The sequence below is a fragment of the Balaenoptera physalus genome, assembly GCF_965194825.1.
Source record: "Balaenoptera physalus genome assembly, chromosome: 15".
Classification (NCBI taxonomy): Eukaryota; Metazoa; Chordata; class Mammalia; order Artiodactyla; family Balaenopteridae; genus Balaenoptera; species Balaenoptera physalus.
Genome location: NC_138894.1, coordinates 72,205,154 through 72,230,162, shown reverse-complemented (window position 1 = coordinate 72,230,162; position 25,009 = coordinate 72,205,154). Strand labels below are relative to the sequence as shown.

At 36.4% G+C, this 25,009-nt stretch overlaps 1 protein-coding gene across 1 annotated transcript in view; it reads left to right on the top strand.

Moving 5' to 3' along the window:
• Positions 1-25,009, top strand: part of BIRC6 (baculoviral IAP repeat containing 6) — a 268,010-nt gene that overhangs the window by 36,438 nt on the left and 206,563 nt on the right. Inside the window, 1 exon segment of the mRNA XM_082427081.1 lies at positions 24,823-25,004. Coding sequence (XP_082283207.1) covers positions 24,823-25,004 — 182 coding nt within the window.

The window sequence follows — 25,009 nt, the reverse complement described above, 5'->3', positions numbered from 1 at the left end:
AACCATGTATTCTCGACTCGGTTAAAAAAAATAAAACATCACAAATAGAGTTGAAGTCTTGTGTGTCCCTCCTGGATTGCATTCCTTCACCTCTCCCTCCCCCATGAGCATTATCCTTAATATGGTTTTATCATTCTTATACGTATCTGTATGTTTTTTAGTATATACCTTTATCTTTAAACGGTATGTATTACTGTCTTTCATGACTTTAAACTTTGAATAAGTGGTAACATAGTATATGTACTTGAATTTCTATAAAAAGCCATATTAACAAAAGTCTTAAAATGTTTTCAGTAGAAAGAGGACTCTCACAGGGTGATTTTATATCTGGAGGCCATGTTTCAGAAAGATTATATGTGCCAGAGTTAGTTATAAATGATTGGGGAAATTGGACAAATATGAATGTGCCCATGAAAGGGAAGAAAACAGTCACTCTAATGGTAGATTACTTAAGGGGAGGGCTTTAGATACATAATGTAAGTGTAAAGGTAGATATATAAACTATAGCACTGATCTGGGATACCTTAATTGAGGTATGTTGGAACATTTAATTAGAAAGTATGGGGTTGGATACAATGGTGGATGGCCATGCATTGAGAATTGAGTAGTATGTGATTAAAATTATGTAGAAGAGTTTATGGCAAATAAAACAAAAGGATTGCAAAAAGAGTTTGAAAGTAACAATGGACAAATTCTGAAGTGTTTTCATATATGAGAAGTGCAGTTTATTAATAATAATTACCAGAGGTCGTATAGGGTCCTGTGTGTGTCATTTCTTCAGATGATTGAGGAAGGAATGCTGCATTTTATGTTTTGCCTGGAATATGTAGGTACTTAGTAGGTTTGGTTTTAATGATGAATAGAGGGTGACAGTCCTATAAATAGAATGGGCAGAAGGAGCCGGTAGTGATGATGGCCCTAACATGACCCCTCTTTCCAGTTCATGGGCAGTGAGCCACCTTCTTTTCTACCCCAGAGGAAAGACATCTTTGTTTAAGGGGATAAAGAGTGGTGATGTAAGTGGTTTAAGGGGATAGAGAGTTTTATTGGGTGATAGAGTAGTCTTATGGAGAGGTTCAGTTTATGGGGTTATGGGTAGCCTGTTGGTGTTGATTGGAAATCGAAAAATGGGAGCAGGACTTGTATGTATATGTATTCACTTGGATGGCAAAGATGGTGAATTTTAAACCACCGTTGTTGACTACTGTATATGTTTAAATTATCTGTATCTCACAAAAAATGTTTATAAATGCATTTTCTTTAGATTAAGAGTCATCAGTATATACTTAGGTTAGACAAGTATTTGCCCCCTGTTAGTGTTTTAGAGTTAAGATTTCTGAGTCTCTGTGCTCATTCTTTGGCCTGGCATTCAGTGACCTCCATGATCTGGCCTCTAACAGTCTTTCTAGTCTTGTCTCCCTATTTTGTTTTGTGAAACTGGTTCATTTAATTTTCTTTCCCAACTCCAGTAGTTTTACTCTTTCTTGGAATTCACCAATTCCCTCCAGAAAATTAGACAAATCTTACCCATTTTTTGAGACCTGGAGCATATCTTTGACTTCCTGATTCTTTTAGCCTGAAGTGATCCACTGAACCCCTAAGCACATATTGTTCTATTAATTCCTATTTTAGTAATTTGGCAACTTAACTCTTTGTGGCATGTTTTCTGTCTTGAACTATTTAAATTCCATTTTATTTAGTTTTTTTGTGAATATATGATGTCTGTTTAGCTATATTTCAAACTTCTTGTCGTAAGGAGCCTTGTCTACTTGTTTATATCCCCTCCCCAGGGTGCCTAGTGCAATATATTAATAAATATTTTTGATTTGGTATATGTATACTAATGAGTATGTTAAATGGATGCTTCTTTACATATTAACTGCTAAGTAAACACACTTTCTTTGGCTTTGGTGATTTTTGTTTTTTCTTTCTTTCTTAAATAGACTGTTTTTTTTTGGAGCTGTTTTAGGTTCACAGTAAAATTGAGCAGAAAGTACAGAGTTCCTCTATTTACCACCCCCCCATGAATATCTGACACATGTTGGTATGTTTGTTACAATCAATGAACCTGCATTAACACATCATTATCACCCAAAGTCCATAGTTTATGTTAGGGTTCACCCTTGGTGCTGTACATTCTGTGGGTTCTGACTGTATATGACGTATTGTAGAATACAGTTTCATTGAAATCCTCTTACTCTGCCTATTCACCCTCTCTCCCTTCTGCTCCCTGGCAACTACTGATCATTTCACTGTCTCCATAGTTTTGCCTTTTCTAGAATGTCATATAGTTGGAAGCATACAGTATGTAACCTTTTCAGTATGGCTTCGTTCCCTTAATAATATGCATTTAAGTTTCTTTCATGTCTTTCTGTGGCTTGATAGCTTATTTCTTTTTAGCATTGAATAATATATTCCATTGTCTGGATGTGCCACAGTTTATTTATCCGTTCACCTACTGAAGGACATCTTGGTTGCTTCCAGGTTGTAACAGTTATGAATAAAGCTGCTATAAATATGTGTCTAGGTTTTTGTGTGGACTTAAGTTTTCAGTTCATTTGGGTAAATACCAAGGAGCATGATTGCTGGATCTTATGACAGGAGTATGTTTAATTTGTTTTCTTTCTTTTTTTTTTTTTAATTTTTTGGCCGTACCGTGCGGCATGTGAGATCTTAGTTGCCTGACTGGGGATCGAACCCGCGCCCTCTGTATTGGAAGTGCGGAGTCATAACCACTGCTGGACCAACAGGGAAGTCCCAGGAATATGTTTAGTTTTGTAAGAAACTGCCGAATTGTCTTCTAAAGTAGCTGTACCATTTTGGTTTCCCAGCAGCAATGAATGAGAGTTCCTGTTGCTTTACATCCCTCATCAGCATTTGACATTGTTAGTGTTTTGGATTGTTGCCATTCTAATATGTGTGTAGTATCTCATTGTTTTAATTTGTAATTCCCTAATGACATATGATGTTGAACATGTTTTCATATGCTTATTTGTGGACTTTGGGTTTTAAAAATCAAAATAGCTTTGCGTACACCACTTGACCATATTGTTTATATTACTAGATATGTCCCTCTCTTTAACTATTGTTTGTTAATGCCATTTAGCATAATAGGAAGGAGCAGAGTTTTGAGTTAAGATCCTAGTTTCTGTTTTGTTTTTTTTTCCTCCCTGAACTGGGTAACTTTGAATTACTTAGCATTTCTTTTCCAGTTTCCCCATTTGCAAAATGGGGTTTTTTTTACATAAACCATTTTGATATTCTGTTAAGTTTTTTGAACTTAACACCACATTTGAACTTCTTAGGAATTCTTTGTGATTTACCACTTTTCACCATCTTGCAGAATCCATCTAGTTTTTGCTTCAGTGTAAGAGTAAGGTATTGTTAATTTGTTTAGTATTTTCTTATTTATTTAATTACTGGTGGTGGTGTTTTCTCTTGCTTCCTGAAATAGAGCCCCTTCTCCACTAAATGTGTAGTACATTATATATGTATAATATATATATAATTTATACATTTTTTTTCTTTTTCTTTTTGTGTATATATACATATTTTTAAACAAGCTTTTTTGAGGACATGTGGAGAGAGAATGGGCTTTATGTTTTAGGTAGTCCTGAATTTTGAATTTTAGCTCACTACCTAATCTTCCTGAACTCCAGCTTCCTCCTCATTTGTAAGTTATGATTAATATTTAATAGGATGTTTGTGAAGATTTAAGAGGTAAACATTTTTAAAGTGCCTAACACTGCTATACATATGTATAAGTAGATACACAGTGAATACTAATTCTCTTAAGCCACAGGGTGCTTAGTATTGCCGTGCCCCTCGCTGTTACTTTAAAAACTGTTCACTGACTTAGTGTTTATATTACAGAGGATAGATATCATTAAAATGTAGATGGAAATAAAAATGTTGGTAACAAATATTATCTATATTTGGATAAATATCTTTCCGTGTGTTGGTGTGGCTAAATGTCAGAATGAAGTCAAGACTGCTGTATTACTAGTTCTGTGTGTGTGTGTATACACACACACACACACACACACATATATTTGGCCAAAAAGTTCATTTGGGTTTCTTCCACAGAAAAAACCCAAATGAACTTTTTGGCCAACCCAATAGATTGTTCATGCAATATATGTACATAAGTAAATGAAGATATATTTGGGTATTAATCAATGAGTATTGTAGTATATGTGTAAGAGTAAGTCACATTTTTTCAGTTTCTGAAGTAGGTTACAGATCTGTCATAGTGAAGAAGAGGAAACTCCAGAGTTGCTCAGTGTTTTTAGACAATCATTCTAGTTTTATATAATTTTTAATGAATATCTCCCCTTTTCCTTTTCTGAGACATTTAGTTTTTGACTGTGTCGGGTCTTAGTTGTGGCATACGGGACCTTTCATGGCGGCGCTTAGGCTCTTTGTTGTGGTGTGCAGGCTTCTCTCTAGTTGTGGCATGCGGGTTTTCTCTTGTTGTGGCGCGCAGGCTCCAGGGCACATGGGCTCTGTAGTTGTGGCGCGCGGGGTACAGAGCGCGTGGGCTCTGTAGTTTGCGCCAGTCAGGCTCTAGTTGAGGCGCGTGAACTCCGTAGTTGTGGCGCGTGGGCTTAGTTGCCCTGTAGCATGTGGGATCTTAGTTCCCTGACTAGGGATCGAACCTGCATCCCCTGCATGATAAGGCGGAATCTTTACCACTGGACCACCAGGGAAGTCCCTAAGACACTGACTTTGATTTGAGTTGAGAAGTTTGTACAGTGGTCATAAATGAGAAAAAAGATCATTGTACTCTACTCCAGTTGCAGTGAAGTTCAGATTGGGTGAATTTTAATTGACTGATTGTTTGTCTGGTATGACGGCTTCTTGTTCAGACTTAGAACTCAGAGATACCTGTTCCAAGAAGTCTTGGAATATAGAAAACTAATTAGGTTAGCTTGCATAGTGCTCACGAAATGAATTTTATGGATGACACTCATATTTATCACCTCTTTAGAGGTGGAAAATATTTTTCTTACTACTTCTGAATTGGGCATGCATTAATTTGGGTAAAATGCAACATCTTCCTGTAGATCTCAGTTTTGGAAACTGTAAATGATACAGATCACTTGCTATTTCCTGACTAATTTTGGTGCATGAAGCCTTCCTAGTCTCAGTTATAAACATGGTATAGAGTTGGGATTTCAGTAGCTCTTCAAGATAGTTGTCTTCTGGATGCATCTGAGTTCCTTATAAAAACTTAATTCGGCAAGTATCTTTGTGGGCTATGACTGCGTACTTTGGCTCTGTTTCAGTTGACTGACTTTAGTAATGCTACAGGATGACCTATCTTATGTCAAAGATTTGGTGTTTTATTAGCAAAACATTTTTCTGTAATTAATTAGAGTGAATTAATATTCTTAAAAAATATTTTGCTATGTTTTCAAGATCCTCTAGATCTACCCAAATTTTTACATTTACCTCCCACCTTTTCCTAACTGTTCAATGCTCAAAGATGGCTTGGCTCTAGGAAAGAATTTATCCTAGTCTTTGTTTTAGTAGTGTTAGACTTATTAATGAGAGGCAGTATAAGAGATCAGCCTCTGGAACCAAATAGCTTGAGCTTTAGTCTTGGATCTATTTGATCTTGAAGTTCATCAGTAAGATGAGCATAATAATACTATCTACCTCATAAAGTGGTTGTGAGAATTAAAATGAGTCAACATATGTTAAACATATAGAATAGTGCCTGGTATATAGTATGTGCTCTGCAAGTTGTTCTTGTGGTAGCAGTGGCTATTTGAAAGTTTGCTGAGTGTAGTAGATGTTTTTACTATAGATACGCTGTTGAAATTGCAGTATTTTTTTCTTCCAGTTTTCCACATATGTGGAAATGTGACCACTGAAATCGAATAGACATAAGTATAAGAGCAGTAATTTTGTATTACAGGAGAGTAAAAAAAAATTATGTAAGTTAATTGATTTTGGACTTGAAATTGTTAAAAGAGCACAGTGATGTGAAGAGCTGGTTGATTGGTATTCATTTACACATTTATTGAACATGTGCTAGTCATGGCACAAAATAATTAAGGCAACATTTTGACCTTTGAATGCATAGAGGAGGGAGTTTCTTCAACCTGAGCAGAATAGAGAAGGCTTCTCAAAGGATGTTGCCTTTATGATCGGGTTGGGAAGATGACATAGTGGGAGGGATGATCATCTTAGGCCAAGGTACTGGCTTATGCAGAGACATATTGGTCTTTAAAAGTATGGTAGGGACTTGCCTGGTGGTGCAGTGGTTAAGAATCAGCCTGCCAATGAAGGGGACACAGGTTTGAGCCCTGGTCTGGGAAGATCCCACATGCCGTGGAGCAGCTCAGCTCATGCGCCACAACTACTGAGCCTGTGCTCTAGAGGCTGTGAGCCACAACTAGTGAGCCCACATGCCACAACTACTGAAGCCTGCGTGCCTAGAGCCTGTGCTCCACAACAAGAGAAGCCACCGCAGTGAGAAGCCCACACACTGCAGTGAAGAGTAGCCCCTCTTGCCACAACTAGAGAAAGCCTGTGCACAACAACAAAGACCCAACACAGTCAAAGAAATTAAATAATAAATAAATAAATAAATAAATAAATAAATAAATAAATAAATAAAAGCATGGTAAATTCAGGGAAGTTTTGGGGGGAAGACAAGTTGGGGTTGGATGGTTAGAGTTGAAGCTGAGAGATTGGCAAAGACAAGATCGTAATATGTTTTGCTAAGAAGTTTGGACTTGATATCAATGGTAGGGAGCCATTGTAGGTTATGACAGAATCACATTTGTTATTTATTTATTTATTTATTTATTTATTTATTCATTTATTCATTTATTCATTTATCCATTTATTTATTTTTAACATCTTTATTGGAGTATAATTGCTTTACAATGGTGTGTTAGTTTCTGCTTTATAACAAAGTGAATCAGTTATACATATACATATGTCCCCATATCTCTTCCCTCTTGTGTCTCCCTCCCTCCCATTCTCCCTGTCCCACTCCTCTAGGTGGTCACAAAGTACGGAGCTGATCTCCCTGTGCTATGCGGCTGCTTCCCACTAGCTATCTATTTTACGTTTGGTAGTGTATATATGTCCATGCCACTCTCTCACTTCGTCCTAGCTTACTCTTCCCCCTCCCCATATCCTCAAGTCCATTCTCTAGTAGGTCTGTGTCTTTATTCCCGTCTTGCCCCTAGGTTCTTCATGACCTTTTTTTTTTTTCTTATTTTTTTCTTATTTTTCTTAGATTCCATATATATGTGTTAGCATACGGTATTTGTTTTTCAGAAAGAAAGATTCCAAGCTAATGCCCAGGTGTGAGAAGTGATGAGAGCTGCATGTAAGTTAGTTTGAGAGGTAGGAACAACATAATTTGGTGAACGTGGGGATGAGAGGGATTGACAAGGTGAAAATTACTCATACTTAGCTTTCTACTTTGGATAACCGGATGAATGAATTAACCTGAATAGCAGTACAAGAAGGTGTGGTGAGTAGCTTTTGTTGGCGAATGCTGAGGAGCAAGAGGGACATAGTGATTTCAGTTGTGTTACTTTTGAGGTTCTTGAAGGACATCCATGTAGAGATGTCCAGAAGACATTTGGAAATTCAGGGTTGAAGCTTGAAGGTTTGGGAATACAGACTTGGAAGGCATTGGCATTTATAGACAAAGCCTAGTCTAGTTGTTAAAGATATTGGCTCCGGAGCCAGACTGAGTTCCAGTCTATGATTCATCACTTACTAGCTGTGTCTTAGGCAAGATGATTAACCTCTCTCTGCACTTCATAATTAGTACCTAACTCATTTGGTTTTTGGAAAGATATTAAGTAAACTAATGCATGTAGACATTGCTTGACCCACCATAAGCACTCAGTAAATGTTACTTTTTGTATTGGTGTTTTAAATTATATAGTTCATTTCAACAAGTGTTTGTCTGCCACATGGGGATAATAAGATGAATTGTAAGTCCACTCTCCCCCCAAATTTGGAAAGCTTTCTAAAAGAAGTGACACCTCAGCTGAGACTTGAAAGAAATGGAGTTAGCCAGGTAGAGGGAACAGCACGAGCAAGAGCAGAGGCATGAAGCAGGTAATATTTGTTATAAGCAGTTTCATATTAGAGTGCAAAGCATGAGGAAGGGAGTGATGGGATAGCCTGAGGATCTTGGACTTGGCCCTCCTGGGCTATGGCTCCCATATTTTTCAGTAGAAGAACTCCCAATTTAAGGTAAAAAATGTAGGGCCCTATTATGATAGGTATGTTTTTAGTATTAGTTAATTGAGAAAATATTGCAAAAAGCTGCTACTTTTAAGTAATTTTTATTTTAGACTTATTATTGTCTGTGTAATTTGAAAAATACTACAACACATAATTTGAGCTTTCTTCCTTGCTGGCTTAACCTTGAAATTTTTATGGGGGGGAACAAGTCAGTTAATACTCTTCTACCTGCCCTCCGACTTCAAAAATTTTGTTGTTATCATCTTCTCACTTGGTCTTTGTGGGCTTGTTTAATGCCCTCTTTAGTATGTCTTTCCTGTCTTTCCGTGGGAGCATGGGAGGGAGCAGCGGTAAATGTGTGTGCATTATATCCTTGTTTAACTGGAAATCTGTAGTTGTAACCGTACTTAAGTTGTTGAACATTTGGAAATCTATCCTTAGGAATGTTCTCTATGACTATAGATAGAATATAAACAATAATAGATTTCTGTAATGGAGTATGTAAAAATAGTGGGGAGGTTGTGGGAGGTACCTCTCTGATATGTGCATTGTACTGATCATAGCCTCATGCAAAGGTGCATTTGGCAAGACACTTCTCTGGGTTACCATCTCTAAAATGGGCTAGTAATTCTTGCCCAGACTACTTCATTATGTGATATGATAATGAATGTAGAAATTCTTTGTAAATTGTACTTCAAATGTGAGGGATACAAAAAAGTTAAGCCAAACTCCTTTGGTATAGAGAGGAGAAAATGGAGGTACAAATGACAAAAAGAATAAGTTATTTGCTATATAAAACAGTTTGTGACAAGGGCAGTGCTCCTAAAAAGAAGTAATTGTGCTCTACTTGAGTATGTTAAATCAAGGATGTATTTTAGAGGAAATAAATATTATGCTTACTTTTTAGAGGAAACGATTGAAATGTTAGAGTAGGGCAGGTAGAAATGTCTTCTTTGAGATTTATCGTGGGCCCCAGGAATTTAAATCTTTATGATTTGTTTCTGTGCATTTACTTTGATTTATGAAGTTGGAGAGAGACAAGTAAGACTGGGGAGATAGCACAGGGCAGTGGTTCTCAGCCCCACTTGCTCATTAGAATCATCAGGAGAGCTTTTAAAAAAATATTCTGCTTGGGTCCCAGTATTCTCACTTAAGTGGCCTGGAGTGGAGCCCAAGCATACTTTAAAAAAAATTTTTTTTTTTTTTTTAATTTTTAGAGCATGCCTGATGATTCTAATGGGCAGCGAGGTTTAGAGTTTCAAACTTCACCTAGAATCTTAAATGAGCAAGTTTATTTCACATGACTGAGATGAATGAAAGACAAATTTTATTTGAATTGAATAGTATTGTATTTAGCCATAATTTTTTTTTTTTTTTTGGTAAGAAAACCTCCCAAGTTAGTCTGCTAATAAAACCTACCCCACTGTATCTTAAATTGTATTTAGTGTATATATAATGAAATCTGATTGTAAGCAGCAGGAATATACCAAGGGCCAAATTCCTGTTGCTTTCTATTTTGTCCTTTTCTCATGTAATTCAGTTTTGTTTGATTTTTTGGAACCACTTAAGTGCTCTGATTCTTTTTCACCAAAATGCCGCTATAGCAAGGACAGTGACCTTATACTGAGGGCAGAAGGAGGGCAGGGGAAAAAGTGGCTACAGAGGGCAGAAATGGCTGGGATTTTCTACCAAATCAGCTGTTCCATGCCTCAAATGTCTTTGTTTCATGTTGTATTAAGAAAAAAGCTAACTGTTAGAATGTTTCATTTTATCACATTATAGCTTAGTTTTAAAAAAATATTTTAATTAATTAATGATTTATTTATTTAGGCTGTGCCAGGTCTTAGTTGTGGCACATGGGATCTTTGTTGTGGCATGTGGGCTCTTGGTTGCGGCACGTGAACTCTTAGTTGCGGCATACATGCGGGATCTAGTTCCCCCACCAGGGATCGAACCCGGGCCCCCTACATTGGGAGCGCAGAGTCTTACCCACTGAACCACCAGGGAAGTCCCAATATAGTTTAGTTTTAATCCATTAAAAAGTTCTTCAAAACTATAGAAAATGATTCATTTATTCAAAAACATTTACTGTGTGTCAAGCACTGGTGATATAGCGGTTAACAAAGTCCTTGCTTTCCTGGAGCTCATGGTTTAGTGGAAAGAGGTGTATTACACACCACACATACACGCGCACACACACACACGTGCACACACACACACACACACACACGTATACTGTATCAGGTGGTGATAAATGCCATAAGATATCAAAACTGATGTGAGATGATGGTGGATAAATTTGTGCTGTGTGGTGGTCTGGGGGGGGGGGTGTCTCTCTGTGATGGCACTTGAGCAAAGATCCCAGTGATGAGAGAGAGCAGCAAGGCACATATCCAGGGGAAGTTTCTGTTGGCCTGTTACTGTAGTATGCAAAAACAGCTGGATGGATTTTCATCATATTTGGATGGAATTTTACTTGAACTGACTTAAAATGTAGGCTATGTGAGGAATGATGATATGTACCATCTATGTTAAACAGAAAAGAGTAGTTTCAGATATGAGCTCCAAATAGAAATTCACAAGGTCACATGTTCCAAATTGTAGAATTATATTGATTTGTAGCTGAGTTGCTTCTCACATGGGCAACTTCCTGTGTAGCAACAGGAATTTATTTACAGATGGTTAGGGGTTCTCTTGTGCAGTATCAGATAGGGAAATTAGTCCCCAAATTTTACTTAATTATAGCCAGGTCAAAATCCTGAAGGAAGAATGTAACCTATATATCCCAGACTGGTTAAGAGATTTAACTGTGACAAATTGAGTAATGTATATGAAAAGGGCCCCACAATTTCTTACAAGGAGTAGGTCCTTAAAGATTGAGTCCCATCCGTGGAAATTTTTCAGTGGTGATTATGTTCTCAAAACTTTCTCAATTGATGTCAGATATTTAAGATTATTGTAAAAATAAGTGGTCTGGTGATAGTTTTGGATAAAGTGAATAGAGAGAATTAGAACTTGAAACTCTTAATTCCAATAATTCTGTAAATTTCGGAGAACCTCTTCCATGTTTAGGTAGATGTTGGTTTTCCTGCCTGGAATAATACTACCCCTGCTTTGTATTTTATCCATTTGTTACTTTTTTTCATGGCCTAGCCACTGAACTTTCCCAAACTTTCTTTGCTTTCTTTGCACCAAGTTTCTTTTATAGGAATACTCATTTTGGCTTTGAATAATACAGTATACTAACAACTTTTGTTAAATGATTTTATTTTGGTAACTTTAATTATATTTTAAGGGCTTTATAAGAACCTAACATTAATTTTGCACCGTCTTTATTGACTTTGAATGATGTTTGTATGTTTGTATGTTATGGTAGACTATTTTAAGCATTGAAGTCTGATGATATCTCAGTGGACATGGACTTTTACAGTGTGTTGTGTCAGTTTGCAAAGATAATGTATTTCTGATAGTATTTTTCCAAGTTTTATAGGGATGCACATGGATGGTGTATTTTTAAAGAGTTGATGATTTATTAATGTGGGTATTAAAATTGATAACTAATTTTAAAAACCCTGCAATTTTCTTCCTTTGAAAATTTCCATTTTAAAAGTGATTTACCTTATTATAGGACATCAGATAGACTAAGGGAAAGTGCAGTTACCTATGGTTTCATTACCTAGAGATGGCCAGTCTTAGCATTTTGGTGTGTAACAGGTTCTTTTTGCCTTTTTCTATTATTTAATATATTTTTATAGAATTTGGATGGTAAGATATGTTATGAACTATTTCCCCCCTTTACTTTGTTAAAGCTGTATTGTAAATATTTTCCTATGTCTTTATTCTTTTATATAATTTAAAAATAAATTTTGATTAATGGTTATAGTAAATGGCCTTTTATATGTGTATGCTAGTAATACATGCATAGATTCCTGTAACCATCACCACAGTCAGGATACAGGGCAGTTTCAACACCTGAAAAGTTCCCTGTGGTGTCCACTTTGGTGTCCGTTTGTAGTTAGCCTCCCCGCCCAACCCCAACCTTTGGTAATCACTGATCTGTTCGTTTTGTCTTTTCTAGAATGTCATGGAAATGGAACCCTACAGTATGCAACTTTATTTATTTATTTATTTATTCATTCATTCATCCATTCATGGCTGTGTTGGGTCTTTGTTGCTGCGCGCGGGCTTTCTCTAGTTGCAGCGAGCGGGGGCTACTCTTTGTTGCGGTGTGCGGGCTTCTCACTGCAGTGGCTTCTCTTGTGGAGCACAGGCTTCAGTAGTTGTGGCACGCGGGCTCAGTAGTTGTGGCTCGCAGGCTCTAGAGCGCAGGCTCAGTAGTTGTGGCGCACGGGCTTAGTTGCTCCGCGGCATGTGGGATCTTCCCGGACCAGGGCTCATACCCGTGACCCCTGCATTGGCAGGCGGATTCTTAACCACTGCACCACCAGGGAAACCCAGTATGTAACTTTTTGATACTGACTTGTTGCACGTAGCATAATGCCTGCGAGAGTCATTAAGTTGTTGCATGTATCCATAGTTCATTCCTTTTTTTGCTAAATAGTATTCCATCATATGAATGTATCACCATTTATGTCAGTCACTCTTGGGAGGACATGCTTTTGATAATTATGAATAGAGCTGTTATAAACACCTGAGTACAAGTTTTTGTGCGAATAAAGGTTTTATGTCTCTAGGGTAAATACATAGAAGTGGGATTGCAAGGCCATTTGGTAAGTGTATGTTTAACTTTATAAGAAGCTGTCAAACTAGTGTGGCTGTACCATTATGCATTTCCGTTAGAAATTTATGAGTTCCACTTGCTCTGCATCCTTGCCAGCATTTGGTATTGTCTCTATATTGTTAAGAAGTCAGTACTACCCAAAGCTGTTTACAGATTGCAATCCTTATCAAAATCCCAATGACTTTTTTTTGTAGAAATAGAAAAATCCATCCTAAAATTTGTGTGGAATCTCAAGGGACCCCAAATAGCCAAAGCATTCTTGGAAAAAAAAAAAGAAAAATGTTGGAGGACTCACACTTGCTGATTTCAAAATTTATTACTACAGTGCTACAGTAATCAAAATAATGTGGTTCTGGCACAGACAGACATAAAGACTGATGGACTAATGAGCACAGAAGTAACCCCTTACATATGTGGTCAAATGATTTTTGACAAGGAGGCCAAGACCATCCAAAGGGGGAAAGGACGATCTCTTTAAGAAATAGTGCTGAGAAAACTGGATATCCACATGCAAAAGAATGAAGTTCGACCCTTATACAATCATATACACCATAGTCAAACGTACACAAAACACCATATACAAAAATTAACTCAAAGTGGATCAAAGACTTAAATGTAAGAGCTATAACTCTTAAGCTCTTAGAAGAAAACAAAGCAGAAAAGCTTCAAGATGTTGGATATGACAGTGATTTCTTGGATATGATACAAAAGGCACAGACACCCAGAGAATAAATAGACAAATTGGACTTCATCAAAATGAAAAACTTTCGTACATTGAAGGACACTATCAAGAGAGTAAAAAGGCAAACACGGAAGGGGAGAAAATATTTGCCTATCAGATATCCAGAGATATAGCCAGATATATTTAGACAATTACAGAGAAACAACTCAACAACAGCAAAAAACAAATAGCCTGGTTAAAGAATGAGCAAATGACTTAAATAGACATTTCTCCAAAGAAGATAAACAGATGACCAACAAGCACATGAAAGGATGCTCAACATCGTTAATCATTAGGGAAATGCAAATGAAACCCACAATGAGGTATCACTTCACACCCATTAGGATGGCTATTATCAAAAAAGAAAAAAGAAGAGTAAGTGTTGGCAAGGATATATAGAGATTGGAACCTTTTTGCCATACTGGTGGGAATATAAAATGGTGCAGCCATTGTGGATAACAGTATGCGGTTTCTCAAATAATTAAAAATTACCATATGAACCTGCAATTCCACATTTGAGTAATGCAGTTCCTCAAATAATTAAAAATTACTGTATGAACTTGAAATTCTGCATTTGAGTATTGGGTATAAAGAATTGAAAGTAGGATCTTGAAGAAACATTTGTATGCCATGTTCACAGTGGCACTATTCCCAGCTAGACAAGAAGTAGATGCCACCCAAGCGTCTATAAGTGGATAAATGGATAAACAAAATATGGTGTATGTATACAATGAAATATTAACCTTAAAAAGGGAGGAAATTCTGACACATGCTACATCATGGATGAACCTTGAAGACGTTATGCTCAGTGAAATAAGCCAGTCACAAAAGAACAAATACTGTCTGATGCCACTTACATGAGGTACTTAGTCAATTTCATAGAGACAGAAGAAAGTAGAATAGTGGTTGCCAGGTTCTATAGGGATGGAGGTGGGGAGTTAGTGTCAATGGTTATAGAGTTTCAGTATTGCAAGATGGAAAGAGTTCTGTGGATGGATGGTGGTGATGGTTGCAAAACATAAATGTACTTAATGACGCTGAACTGTACACTTAGAAATGGTTAAAATGGTAAGTTTTATGTAATGTATAATTTACCACAATTTAAAAAAATCATTTAAAAAAATCAGATGGTCATGTTTATGCAGTTCTGTATCTGGATTCTGTTCTGTTCCTTAGATCTAATGTGTCTATCCATTTGCCAGTAGCACACATTCTTGTGGTAATATAAGTTTTATAGTAGGTCTTAAAGTCATATAATGTGATTTGTCCAGCTTTGTTCTTTATCAAAATTGTTTTGGCTATTCCAGTTCCTTCGCCTTTTCAAATTATTTTGGACTCAGTTTATCTATATCTCAAAACTCCTGCTGGGATTTTGATTGAAATTGCATTAAATTTATAGAGGACATCTTTGCTATGTTGATTCTTCCATTCCGTGACCATGGTTTTATTTAGCTCTTCTTTGATTTCTTTCACTGGTCATTTGTACTTTTCAGCATACATATTCTGTATACCTTTTGTTAGATACATATCTAAGTATTTTATGTTTTTAGAGCTCTTGTAGACTTAATTTTTGGGGTAAATTTTGGTTTCAGATTGATCATTGCTAGTATATAGAAATACAGTTGTTTGATTTTTGTGTATTGACTTTGTTCAGTGAAACCTTGCTCAACTCGTTAGCTCTAGGAGTTTTTGTTTTTTAGATTCTTTGGGATATTCTACATAGGTAATCGTGTTATCTGTGAAATAGGGACAGTTTGATTTCTTCCTTTCTAATCTGTCCAGCTCCCCATTTCTTATTGCAGTGGCTAGATCTTCCATTATGATATTGGATAGGAGTGATGAGAGTGTAATATCCTTGTCCTGTTCGTGATCTTAGGGGGAAAGTGTTCAGTCTTTTACCATTAAGTGTTTGATAGTGGTAGACTTCCTGTAGCCGTCCTTTATCAGATTGGGGAAGTTACCTTTTAATTTGCTGAGGGCTTTTTTTTTTTTTTTTTAAATCATGAAAAGATGTATTTTGCCAAATGCATCTGCTGGGTTGATTATGTGGTTTTTCTTCTTTAAGCAATTATCATGGTAGCTTACATTGATTTTTGAATATTGAACCAGTTTTGCATCCCTGGGATAACCCTACTTGGTCCTGGTGTATTGTTATTTTTATATATTACTAAACTCCATTTGCTTTTATTTTGTTGAGGATTTTTGCATCAGTCTGCATGAGGAATAATGGTATGCAGTTTCTCTTTTTGTACTGTCTTTTTCTAGTTTTGATATCAGGTTAAATCTGGCCTCATAAAATGAGTTTGGAAGTGTTCCCTCTTCTGTTTCCCGAAAGAGATTGTGTAGAATTGGTGTTACTTTTTAAGTTCTCCAGAGAAATCAGGTAAGCCTGGAGATTTCTTTGAAAAGTTTTAAACTATGAATTCACTTTCCTTAATTTAGATTATCTGTTTCATTTTGGATAATTTGGTAGTTTGTGGTTTTTAAGGAATCTCACTTGTGTTTCAAAATTTATGTGTATAGATCTATCCGTATTATTCCTCAGTTATCTTTTTAACATTTGTAGTGTCAAATTTATTTATTTTGGTGACCTAAGTTGTCAAATTTATGTGCATAGAGATGTTCATAGTATTATTTATCTTTTGATGTCTGCAGGATCTGTTGTCTAGCTCCTCTTTCATTCCTGATAATTATTGGTAATTTATGTCTTCTTTTTTTTTTCTTTGCCAGTCTTGCTACAGCTTTATAAATTTCATTGATCTTTTCAAAGAACTCGTTTTTGCTTATATTGATTTTCTGTGTTGTTTTTCTATTTTCACTTCCACTGATTTCCGCTATTATCTTTATTGTTTCTTTTCTTTTGCTTGTTTTGCTCTTTTTCTGGTTTTCTTAAATAGGAAGCTTAGGTTATTGATTTAAGGCCTTCTTCCCCACCCCAGTATAAGCATTCAATTCCTATAAATTTTAATCTAACCACTGTTTTAGCTTCTTTTTGTTTTTTAAAATTATTTATTTATTTATTTATTTAATTTTTGGCTGCATCGGGTCTCAGTTGCAGCATGTGGGCTCCTCGTTGTGGTGCATGGACTTCTCTCTAGTTGTGGCCCACGTGCTCAGTAGTTGTGGCATGAGGGCTTAGTTGCCCTGTGGCATGTGGGATCTTAGTTCCCTGACCAGGGATTGAACCTGCGTCCCCTGCATTGGAAGACGGATTCTTTACCACTGGACCACCAGGGAAGTCCCTGTTATAGCTTCATATGACATGCTTTGATATTATATTTTCATTTTCATTCTTTTTTTTTTTTGGCTGCGCTGCAGCTTGTGGGATATCAGTTCCCCAACAGGGATTGAACCCAGACCACGGCAGTGAAAGCGCTGAATCCCAACCACTAGACCATGGGGAACTCCCTCATTTTCATTCTTTTAAAAATGTTTAGACTTCTTCATTGCCCTAAAGATTCTTTAGAAGTATGTTGTTTAATTTACAAGTATTTAGAGGTTTCCCATTATATTTCTGTTACTGATTTCTGCTTAAATCCATTATGGTCAGAGAACATACTTTTTGTTTGTTTGTTTGTTTGTTTTATTGAAGTATAGCTGTTTTACAACATTGTGTTAATTTCTGCTGTACACTGAAGCGATTCAGTTATACATATATACATTCTTTTTTTTAATATTCTTTTCCATTATTATCATAGGATATTGAATATAGTTTCCCATGCTGTACAGTAGGACCTTGTTATTTATCCATTCTGTATACAATAGCTAACATCTGCTAACCCCATCCCTCCCCCAATCCCCTCCCCCTTGGCAACCACAAGTCTGTTTTCTGTGTCCGTGAGTCTGTTTCTGTTTTGTACATAGGTTCATTTGTGTCATATTTTAGATTCCACATATAAGTGATATCATATGGTATTTTGTCTTTCTCTTTCTGACTTACTTCACTTAGTATGATAATCTCTAGTTGCATCCCTGTTGTTGCAAATGACATTATTTTGTTCTTTTCAATTGCTGAGTAGTATTTGATTGTATATATGTACCACATCTTCTTTATCCATTCATCTTTTGCTGGACATTTAGGTTGTTTCCATGTTTTGGCTATTGTGAATAGTGCTGCTGTGAACATAGGGGTGCATGTATCTTTTTGAATAATTTTTGTCTGGATATGTGTACAGGAGTGGGATTGCTGAATCATATGGTAATTCTGTTTTTAGTCTTTTGAGGAACCTCCATACTGTTTTCCCTAGTGGCTGCACCAACTTACATTCCCACCAACAGTGTAGGAGGGTTCCCTTTTCTCCACACCCTCTCCAGCATTTGTTATTTGTAGACTTTTTAATTATGGCCATTCTGATCAGTGTGAGGTGGTGCCTCATTGTAGTTTGATTTGCATTTCTCTAATAATTAGTGATGTTGAATATCTTTTTATGTGCTTATTGGCCATCTGTATTTCTTTTTTGGAGAAATGTCTATTAAGGTCTTCTGCCCATTTTTCGACTGGGTTGTATGAGCTACTTGTATATTTTGGAGATTAAGCCCTTGTCTGTCACATCATTTGCTAATATTTTCTCCTAGTTCATAGGTTGTCTTTTTGTTTTGTTTATGGTTTCCTTTGCTGTGCAAAAGGCTATAAGTTTGATTAGGTCCCTTTTGTTTACTTTCACTTTTATTTCTGTTGCCTTGGGAGACTGACCTAAGAAAACATTGGCACGATTTATTTCACATAATGTTTTCCCTATGATCTCTTCTAGGAGTTTTATGGTGTCATGTCTTATATTTAAGTCTTTAAGCCATTTTGAGTTTATTTTTGTATATGGTGTGAGGGTGTGTTCTAACTTCATTGATTTACATGTGGCCATCCAACTGTCCCAATACCACTTGCTGAAGAGACTGTCTTTTTCCCATTGTATATTCTTACATCCTTTGTTGAAGATTAATTGACCCGGAGGTGTGTGGGTTTATTTCTGGGCTCTCAGAGAACATACTTTTAACTTCACTTCTTGTATATTAAGGTCTGTTTTATGATCCAGGATATGATATGTCTTGATTAATGTTCAGTGTGCACCTGAAATGAATGTGCATTCTACTGTTGATAGGTGGAATATTTTTAAAATGTCATTGGTTGATGGTGCTGTTTTCTATCTACTAGTTCTGTCAATTACTGAAACTTGAAGTCTTCAACTGTAATTATGGATACCTATTTCTCCCTTCAGTTCTGTTAATTTTTGCTGAATGTATTTTGAAGTTCTCCTACGTGTATATATACTTAGGATTGCTTTTTGTTCTTCATGAATTCACCCTTTTATCATGTAATGTCCTCATTTATTCCTGGTGATTTTCTTTGTTATGATCATTGGCTGATCTAAATATAACTATTCCATCTTTCTTTGTTTAATATTTGCATGATATATCTTTTTTCCATCCTTTTACCCTTTTAGAATGGTAAAAGTTTCTTGTAGACATCCTAGAATTGACTTTGTGTGTGTGTGTTTAAATTCAGTTTATCTTTTCATTGACATACTTAGGCCATTTATGTTTAATGTAATTGTTGATATTTTGATTTAGATACTCCAGTTGATTATTTATTTGTTTATTCTCTTTCTGCTTTTTTTGGCTTGATTTTTTTTAAAACTTACCTATTGCTTTTGCCTAATTATTTGTATGTGCTTTTGTAGTTACTTGAAGGATTGCAATATGCATACTTTTCTTAGTCTATTTAGAGTCAGTATTTTACCACTTTATTTATTTATTTATAAAGGGAACTTTATTTGTTTATTTATTTGTTTATGGTTGCGTTGGATCTTCGTTGTTGCACGGGCTTTCTTTAGTTGCAGCGAGCGGGGGCTACTCTTCATTGCAGTGCATGGGTTTCTCATTGTGGTGGATTCCCTTGTTGCGGAGCATGGCCTGTAGGCACACGGGCTTCAGTAGTTGTGGCACGAGGGCTCAGTAGTTGTGGCTCTCGGGCTCTAGAGCACAGGCTCAGTAATTGTGGCGCACAGGCTTAGTTGCTCCGCGGCATGTGGGATCTTCCCGGACCAGGTTTCGAACCTATGTCCCCTGCATTGGCAAGCGGATTCTTAACCACTGTGCCACCAGGGAAGCCCTATTTTACCACTTTAAGTGGATTATAGAAACCATGCCGCCCTATTGTACCCTTCTCTCTTTTAAGTTATGGTTGACTTATTTATTACATATATGTGACATTGAAGACCACCAGACATTGTAGTAATTTTTGCTTTCAGTTGTCAAATATATTTTAAAGAACTGAGGTGAAGAATCATCACTTATATTTACCCAGATATTTACCATTTCTGTTGCTCTTCCCTCATTCTTGATACCCTAAGTTTATTTCTGAATAATTTCCCTTCTCTTTGATGAACTTCCTTTTGTTATTCTATTTGAGCAGGTTTGCTGGCAAAATTTCTCTTTAGTGTTCCCTCATCTGAGAATGTCTTTATTTCACCTTCATTCCTGATGGATATTTTTGTTGAATATAGAATTTCTTTTTTCAGTATTTTAAAAATGGTTCAATTCCTAATGAACCCCATGGTTTTTAATGATAAATATGCTTTTATTGTAATTATTACTTGCTTGTACGTAACATATCCTCTGGTTGCTTTCAAGATTTTTATGTGTTAGTTTTCAGCAGCTTATTGTGTCTGGCTGTGAATTTCTCACCTACTATTTTTGTGAAATTTCCCCTGCCCCAAAAGAAAATCTGTACTAATGCAAGTCATTAGTGTCAGTCAGGAGTCTGCAAACTATGGCCTGCCACCTCGGTAGCTCTCAGCCTGTTTCCTCATTTTACAAATAAAATGCTACTGGAACACATACATACCCGTTTATTTACATGTTGCTTTTGCACTACAGTGACAGAGTTGAGTAATTGTGAGAAAGACCATATGTCTTGTGAGGCCTTAAATAGTTACTGTCTGACCTTTTTATAAGAAGCTTGCTGATCTCTGGTATAGTTGGAGGAAATTTGAGTGTTTCTTCTATTAAAATTTTCTGCTTGAATTTCTTTTTAAACTTTATCCATGTAGGGTTCAAAGTCATTTTACAAGTATCTTCTATAGAAAATTCTAACAAGGTGTAACATGTGGTAGAGGGTAGGTGTAAGAGTTTTTCCCCTGTATTTAAAAACCAAAAATGACTTTTTAGCTGACTTTTCTTGAAAATTTAAACATTAGTTAAGCATGACTTATCTTTCTTTGAGAAATTTATTTTCAGACATTTTAAACTCATAAGGCAAACAAAATAAATTTATATTAAATAACTGACTTATGCCAAAATGGGACTTAAGTTTTTTAAAGGTAAACTTGGGAGGTTTAATTTAAGTACAGGTTATAAGTTTTTTATTTTTTATAAATATATTTATTTATTTTTGGCTGCATTTGGTCTTTGTTGCTGCGTGCGGGCTTTCTCTAGTTGGGCGAGTAGGGGCTACTCTTTGTTGTGGTGCGCGGGCTTCTCATTGTGGTGGCTTCTCTTGTTGTGGAGCACGGGCTCTAGGCGCGTGGGCTTCAGTAGTTGTGGCACGTGGGCTCAGTAGTTGTGGCGCACAGGCTTAGTTCCTCCACGGCATGTGGGATCTTCCCAGACCAGGGCTTGAACCCATGTCGCCTGCATTGGCAGGTAGATTCTTAACCACTGCACCACCAGGGAAGCCCTGTAAGTTTTTTGTTAATGTTATTTGCAGCATTAAAATTTATCGACAGTGTTGCATAGTAATACTACTAAAACCATGAAACAAAGCAATATGAATAAACGTATAACTTAAGAGACAATTACATACAAGCCTTTGAAAAGATGTTTTCTTACTGAGTGACATCCTGGCTCGAACATAGGTTTCTTGGTTTCATCTCTTTTAGGAAACTTTATGCACTTAAAATTGTTATTCTTATAACTAAAAATAAATGTCGATTGTTACCTCTCATTGTGAAACCTATGCTTGTTTTTTTGCTGTACAAATACTCAGTTCTGGGTCAGACTTAAGCACACATGGATTTCATTTTTATCCCAAGTTAGAGAATTTGTCTCTTTGGTCTTATTTCTTGTTAAGTAAGAAAAGACATGCCCAAACGTGTTAGAAGGTGAAAAGTTCCACAAAACATTCTTTGTTCATTGCAGGATATTTTTTCTTCACAGAAATCTAGAACTTGTTTAGGGGCAGCTGTAAATCAAATCTTGAGCATACTATCAGACTACATTAGCAAAGCTCTTTTTCTCGAAATAAAGTTCTCAGGCTGAGTAAAAGATTCAGAGAAAGAGTTTGTGGTGGGTTGTATAATTCATGTGCACATGGGACCTCAGATTGTGACCTTATTTAGAAATAGGGTCTTTGCTAATGTAATTAGTTAAGATGAGGTCACATGAACTCAAAAGAGCCTTTGGGGTAGTATGGCTGATAATAAGTTTACTATCTTTCCGGTGTGTAGTACAGCAAGTCACCGCTTACAAATGGCCTTCTGTAACTCAGGTCAAAAAATCGGGAATGGACTCATCTGAATAAACATGGTCCTATACTACATGCTGCTCTGTGGGCATGAAAGACCTCTGAAGAAATTGCCAATAAGGCTACTTGGTCACTGTGCATTACTTTGAGTGCTAATATTGTATAGTATAAGAAGTTCCAAAAAAGTGTTGACTTTTTTTGGTCATGATCTATCGAGGAATTTCTAGTGACATTATATGGAATTCTAGGGTTGCATGGAAACCCAGTTGAAAACCTTTGTGTAGATTCTCATATTTTATACCTCTCTGGGTAAGTTTTAACAAAATAATGGTTTTTACAGTTCCTTACCTAATTACCTATCCCTAAAACAATAAAACAGAATTTGTAGTTTTGTTTCTAAAAATTTTATAGTTATGTGGGGGGGGGGCATGGCACATATGGGAAATCTCTGCCTTCTGCTCAGTTTTGCTGTGAACCTAAAACTGCTGTAAAAAAAGAATAGGCTATTTTAAATTTTATTTATTTATTTATTTATGGCTGTGTTGGGTCTTCGTTTCTGTGCGAGGGCTTTCTCTAGTTGTGGCGAGCGGGGGCCACTCTTCATCGCGGTGCGCGGGCCTCTCACTATCGCGGTCTCTGTTGTTGCGGAGCACAGGCTCCAGACGCGCAGGCTCAGTAATTGTGGCTCACGGGCTTAGTTGCTCCGCAGCATGTGGGATCTTCCCAGACCAGGGCTCGAACCCGTGTCCCCTGCATTAGCAGGCAGATTCTCAACCACTGTGCCACTAGGGAAGCCCCGGCTATTTTAAAAAATTATAGTTAATGAGTTTTGAAACTATCTTTACAAGTTCTTACATAATTTTACTCTCAGTTCCTATAATGTGTATGATTTCTTGTGATTTTACCTAGAGATCAAAAGTGCTAGGTAAATATTCCTGTTTTATTGTATTACAGAGATTATTTTCCTATATGCTAACATATATTTCAAATCAGAAGATCTGGGAATGAACTATAGAAATTCCGTGAATTTTTCTTGCTTTTATGTAGATGATGAATTAGTTCCTAATCAGTTATGTAATGTCTCCAGGAGCTTGAGAGAACTGTAATAATCTGGGATTAAGAAAGCCAACCCTAATATTCATTGATCATAACATGTTTTATAGTTGTCCTGTAGATTGATGAGTAGGACCCTGATTTATCTCCTCTTTTCCGCTTTTGTATCACTAGGCAATAATCGTACTACTATCAGGAATGTTCTCTAGCGTTGTGGTGGGGGTTTAGAATAAGGTATACTGGCGGCAGGATTGCTTGCTCCCAGAGAAGTTTCTTCATTAGTGCAATAAAAGTTCACAGTTGATCATTCTTTCAAGTCTTTTTACAGAGACTCTGTATTCATGGCAGAATACTTAACATTAGTCTCCTTATAAATCTCTTATAAATTAAAATGTAGAAATTGATGTTATCTTTTCCAATATTTTTTGGTATTTAAAGCTTCTGTGTTTTACTGTCTTTCGTAATACTTCTTGAAATTCTACTCTAATTTATTCTGAGAAATTTTATTTCTGTTAAAATACTCTTCTGATATTGATTCAGCAGAAACTTCAGGGGACATTGATCATCAGTGATAGTTGACTGTTTTTTCAGTGGTAGTTGAACTAGAGACTTTACTAGTTTTCTTAGCTTAGGTTATAACAATTTTCCATAATTTTATCTCAGATATAAAAGCCCTAAAGAACTTTTGAGGTAGTTACCTAGAAACTGTCCACATTGACTTTATGCTTAATGACTTTTGGAAAAAAGAAAAAAAGATGTGAAGAAAATATTGAGTATTTATTTATTTTAATTGAAGTATAGTTGATTTACAATGTTGTACAGTATTGAATATTTAAAATTTTTTTCCAAACACTTTATTTTGAAGTAGTGTAGTACAAAGAACTTCTCTACAACCTTTACCCAGTTCCCCTAATTTTTAAAATTTATATATTTTATTTTTTTAAATTTATTTTTGGCCACGTTGGGTCTTTGTTGCTGCGTGCCAGCTTTCTCTAGTTGCGGCGAGTGGGGGCTACTCTTCATTGCGGTGCACGGGTTTCTCATTGCGGTGGCTTCTCTTGTTGTGGAGAACAGGCTATAGGCACACGGGCTTCAGTAGTTGTGGCTCGCGGGCTCTACAGCGCAGGCTCAGTAGTTGCGGTGCACGGGCTTAGTTGCTCCGTGGCATGTGGGATCTTCCCCGACCAGGGCTTGAACCCGTGTCCCCTGCATTGGCAGGTGGATTCTTAACCACTGTGACACCAGGGAAACCCCCAGTTCCACTAATTTTAATTTTAAATATTTTACCACATTTGCTTATCATTCCCTCACACATACACACATATTACTTTTGCTCTCTTGTGAATAGGTTGCGTATATCGTGTTCCTTTACCCTTTACTATTTCCATGTGTATTTCTAAGAATAATGATATTCTCTTATAACAGCAATATAGTTTTCAAGTTCTGATAATTTCATATTATTACTTTAAGCTACAGTACATATTCCAATTTATCAGTTTTAATGTCCTTTAGAGCATTTTTTTTCAGTCAAAGATTATTATATTTAGTTGCCATGTAAACATTTATTTAAAATGAACTATTGGTCTTAAAATCTTAAGTGTTGAATTTTTGTTCTTTTAACAGCTAAACCAGGTGGACAGGTGAAATGTCAGTATATTTCTGCTGTGGATAAAGTTATTTTTGTGGATGATTATGCAGTAGGGTGTAGAAAGGACCTTAATGGAATCTTGTTGTTAGACACTGCTCTGCAAACTCCAGTTTCAAAGCAGGATGATGTGGTTCAGCTTGAATTACCTGTCACAGAGGTAAG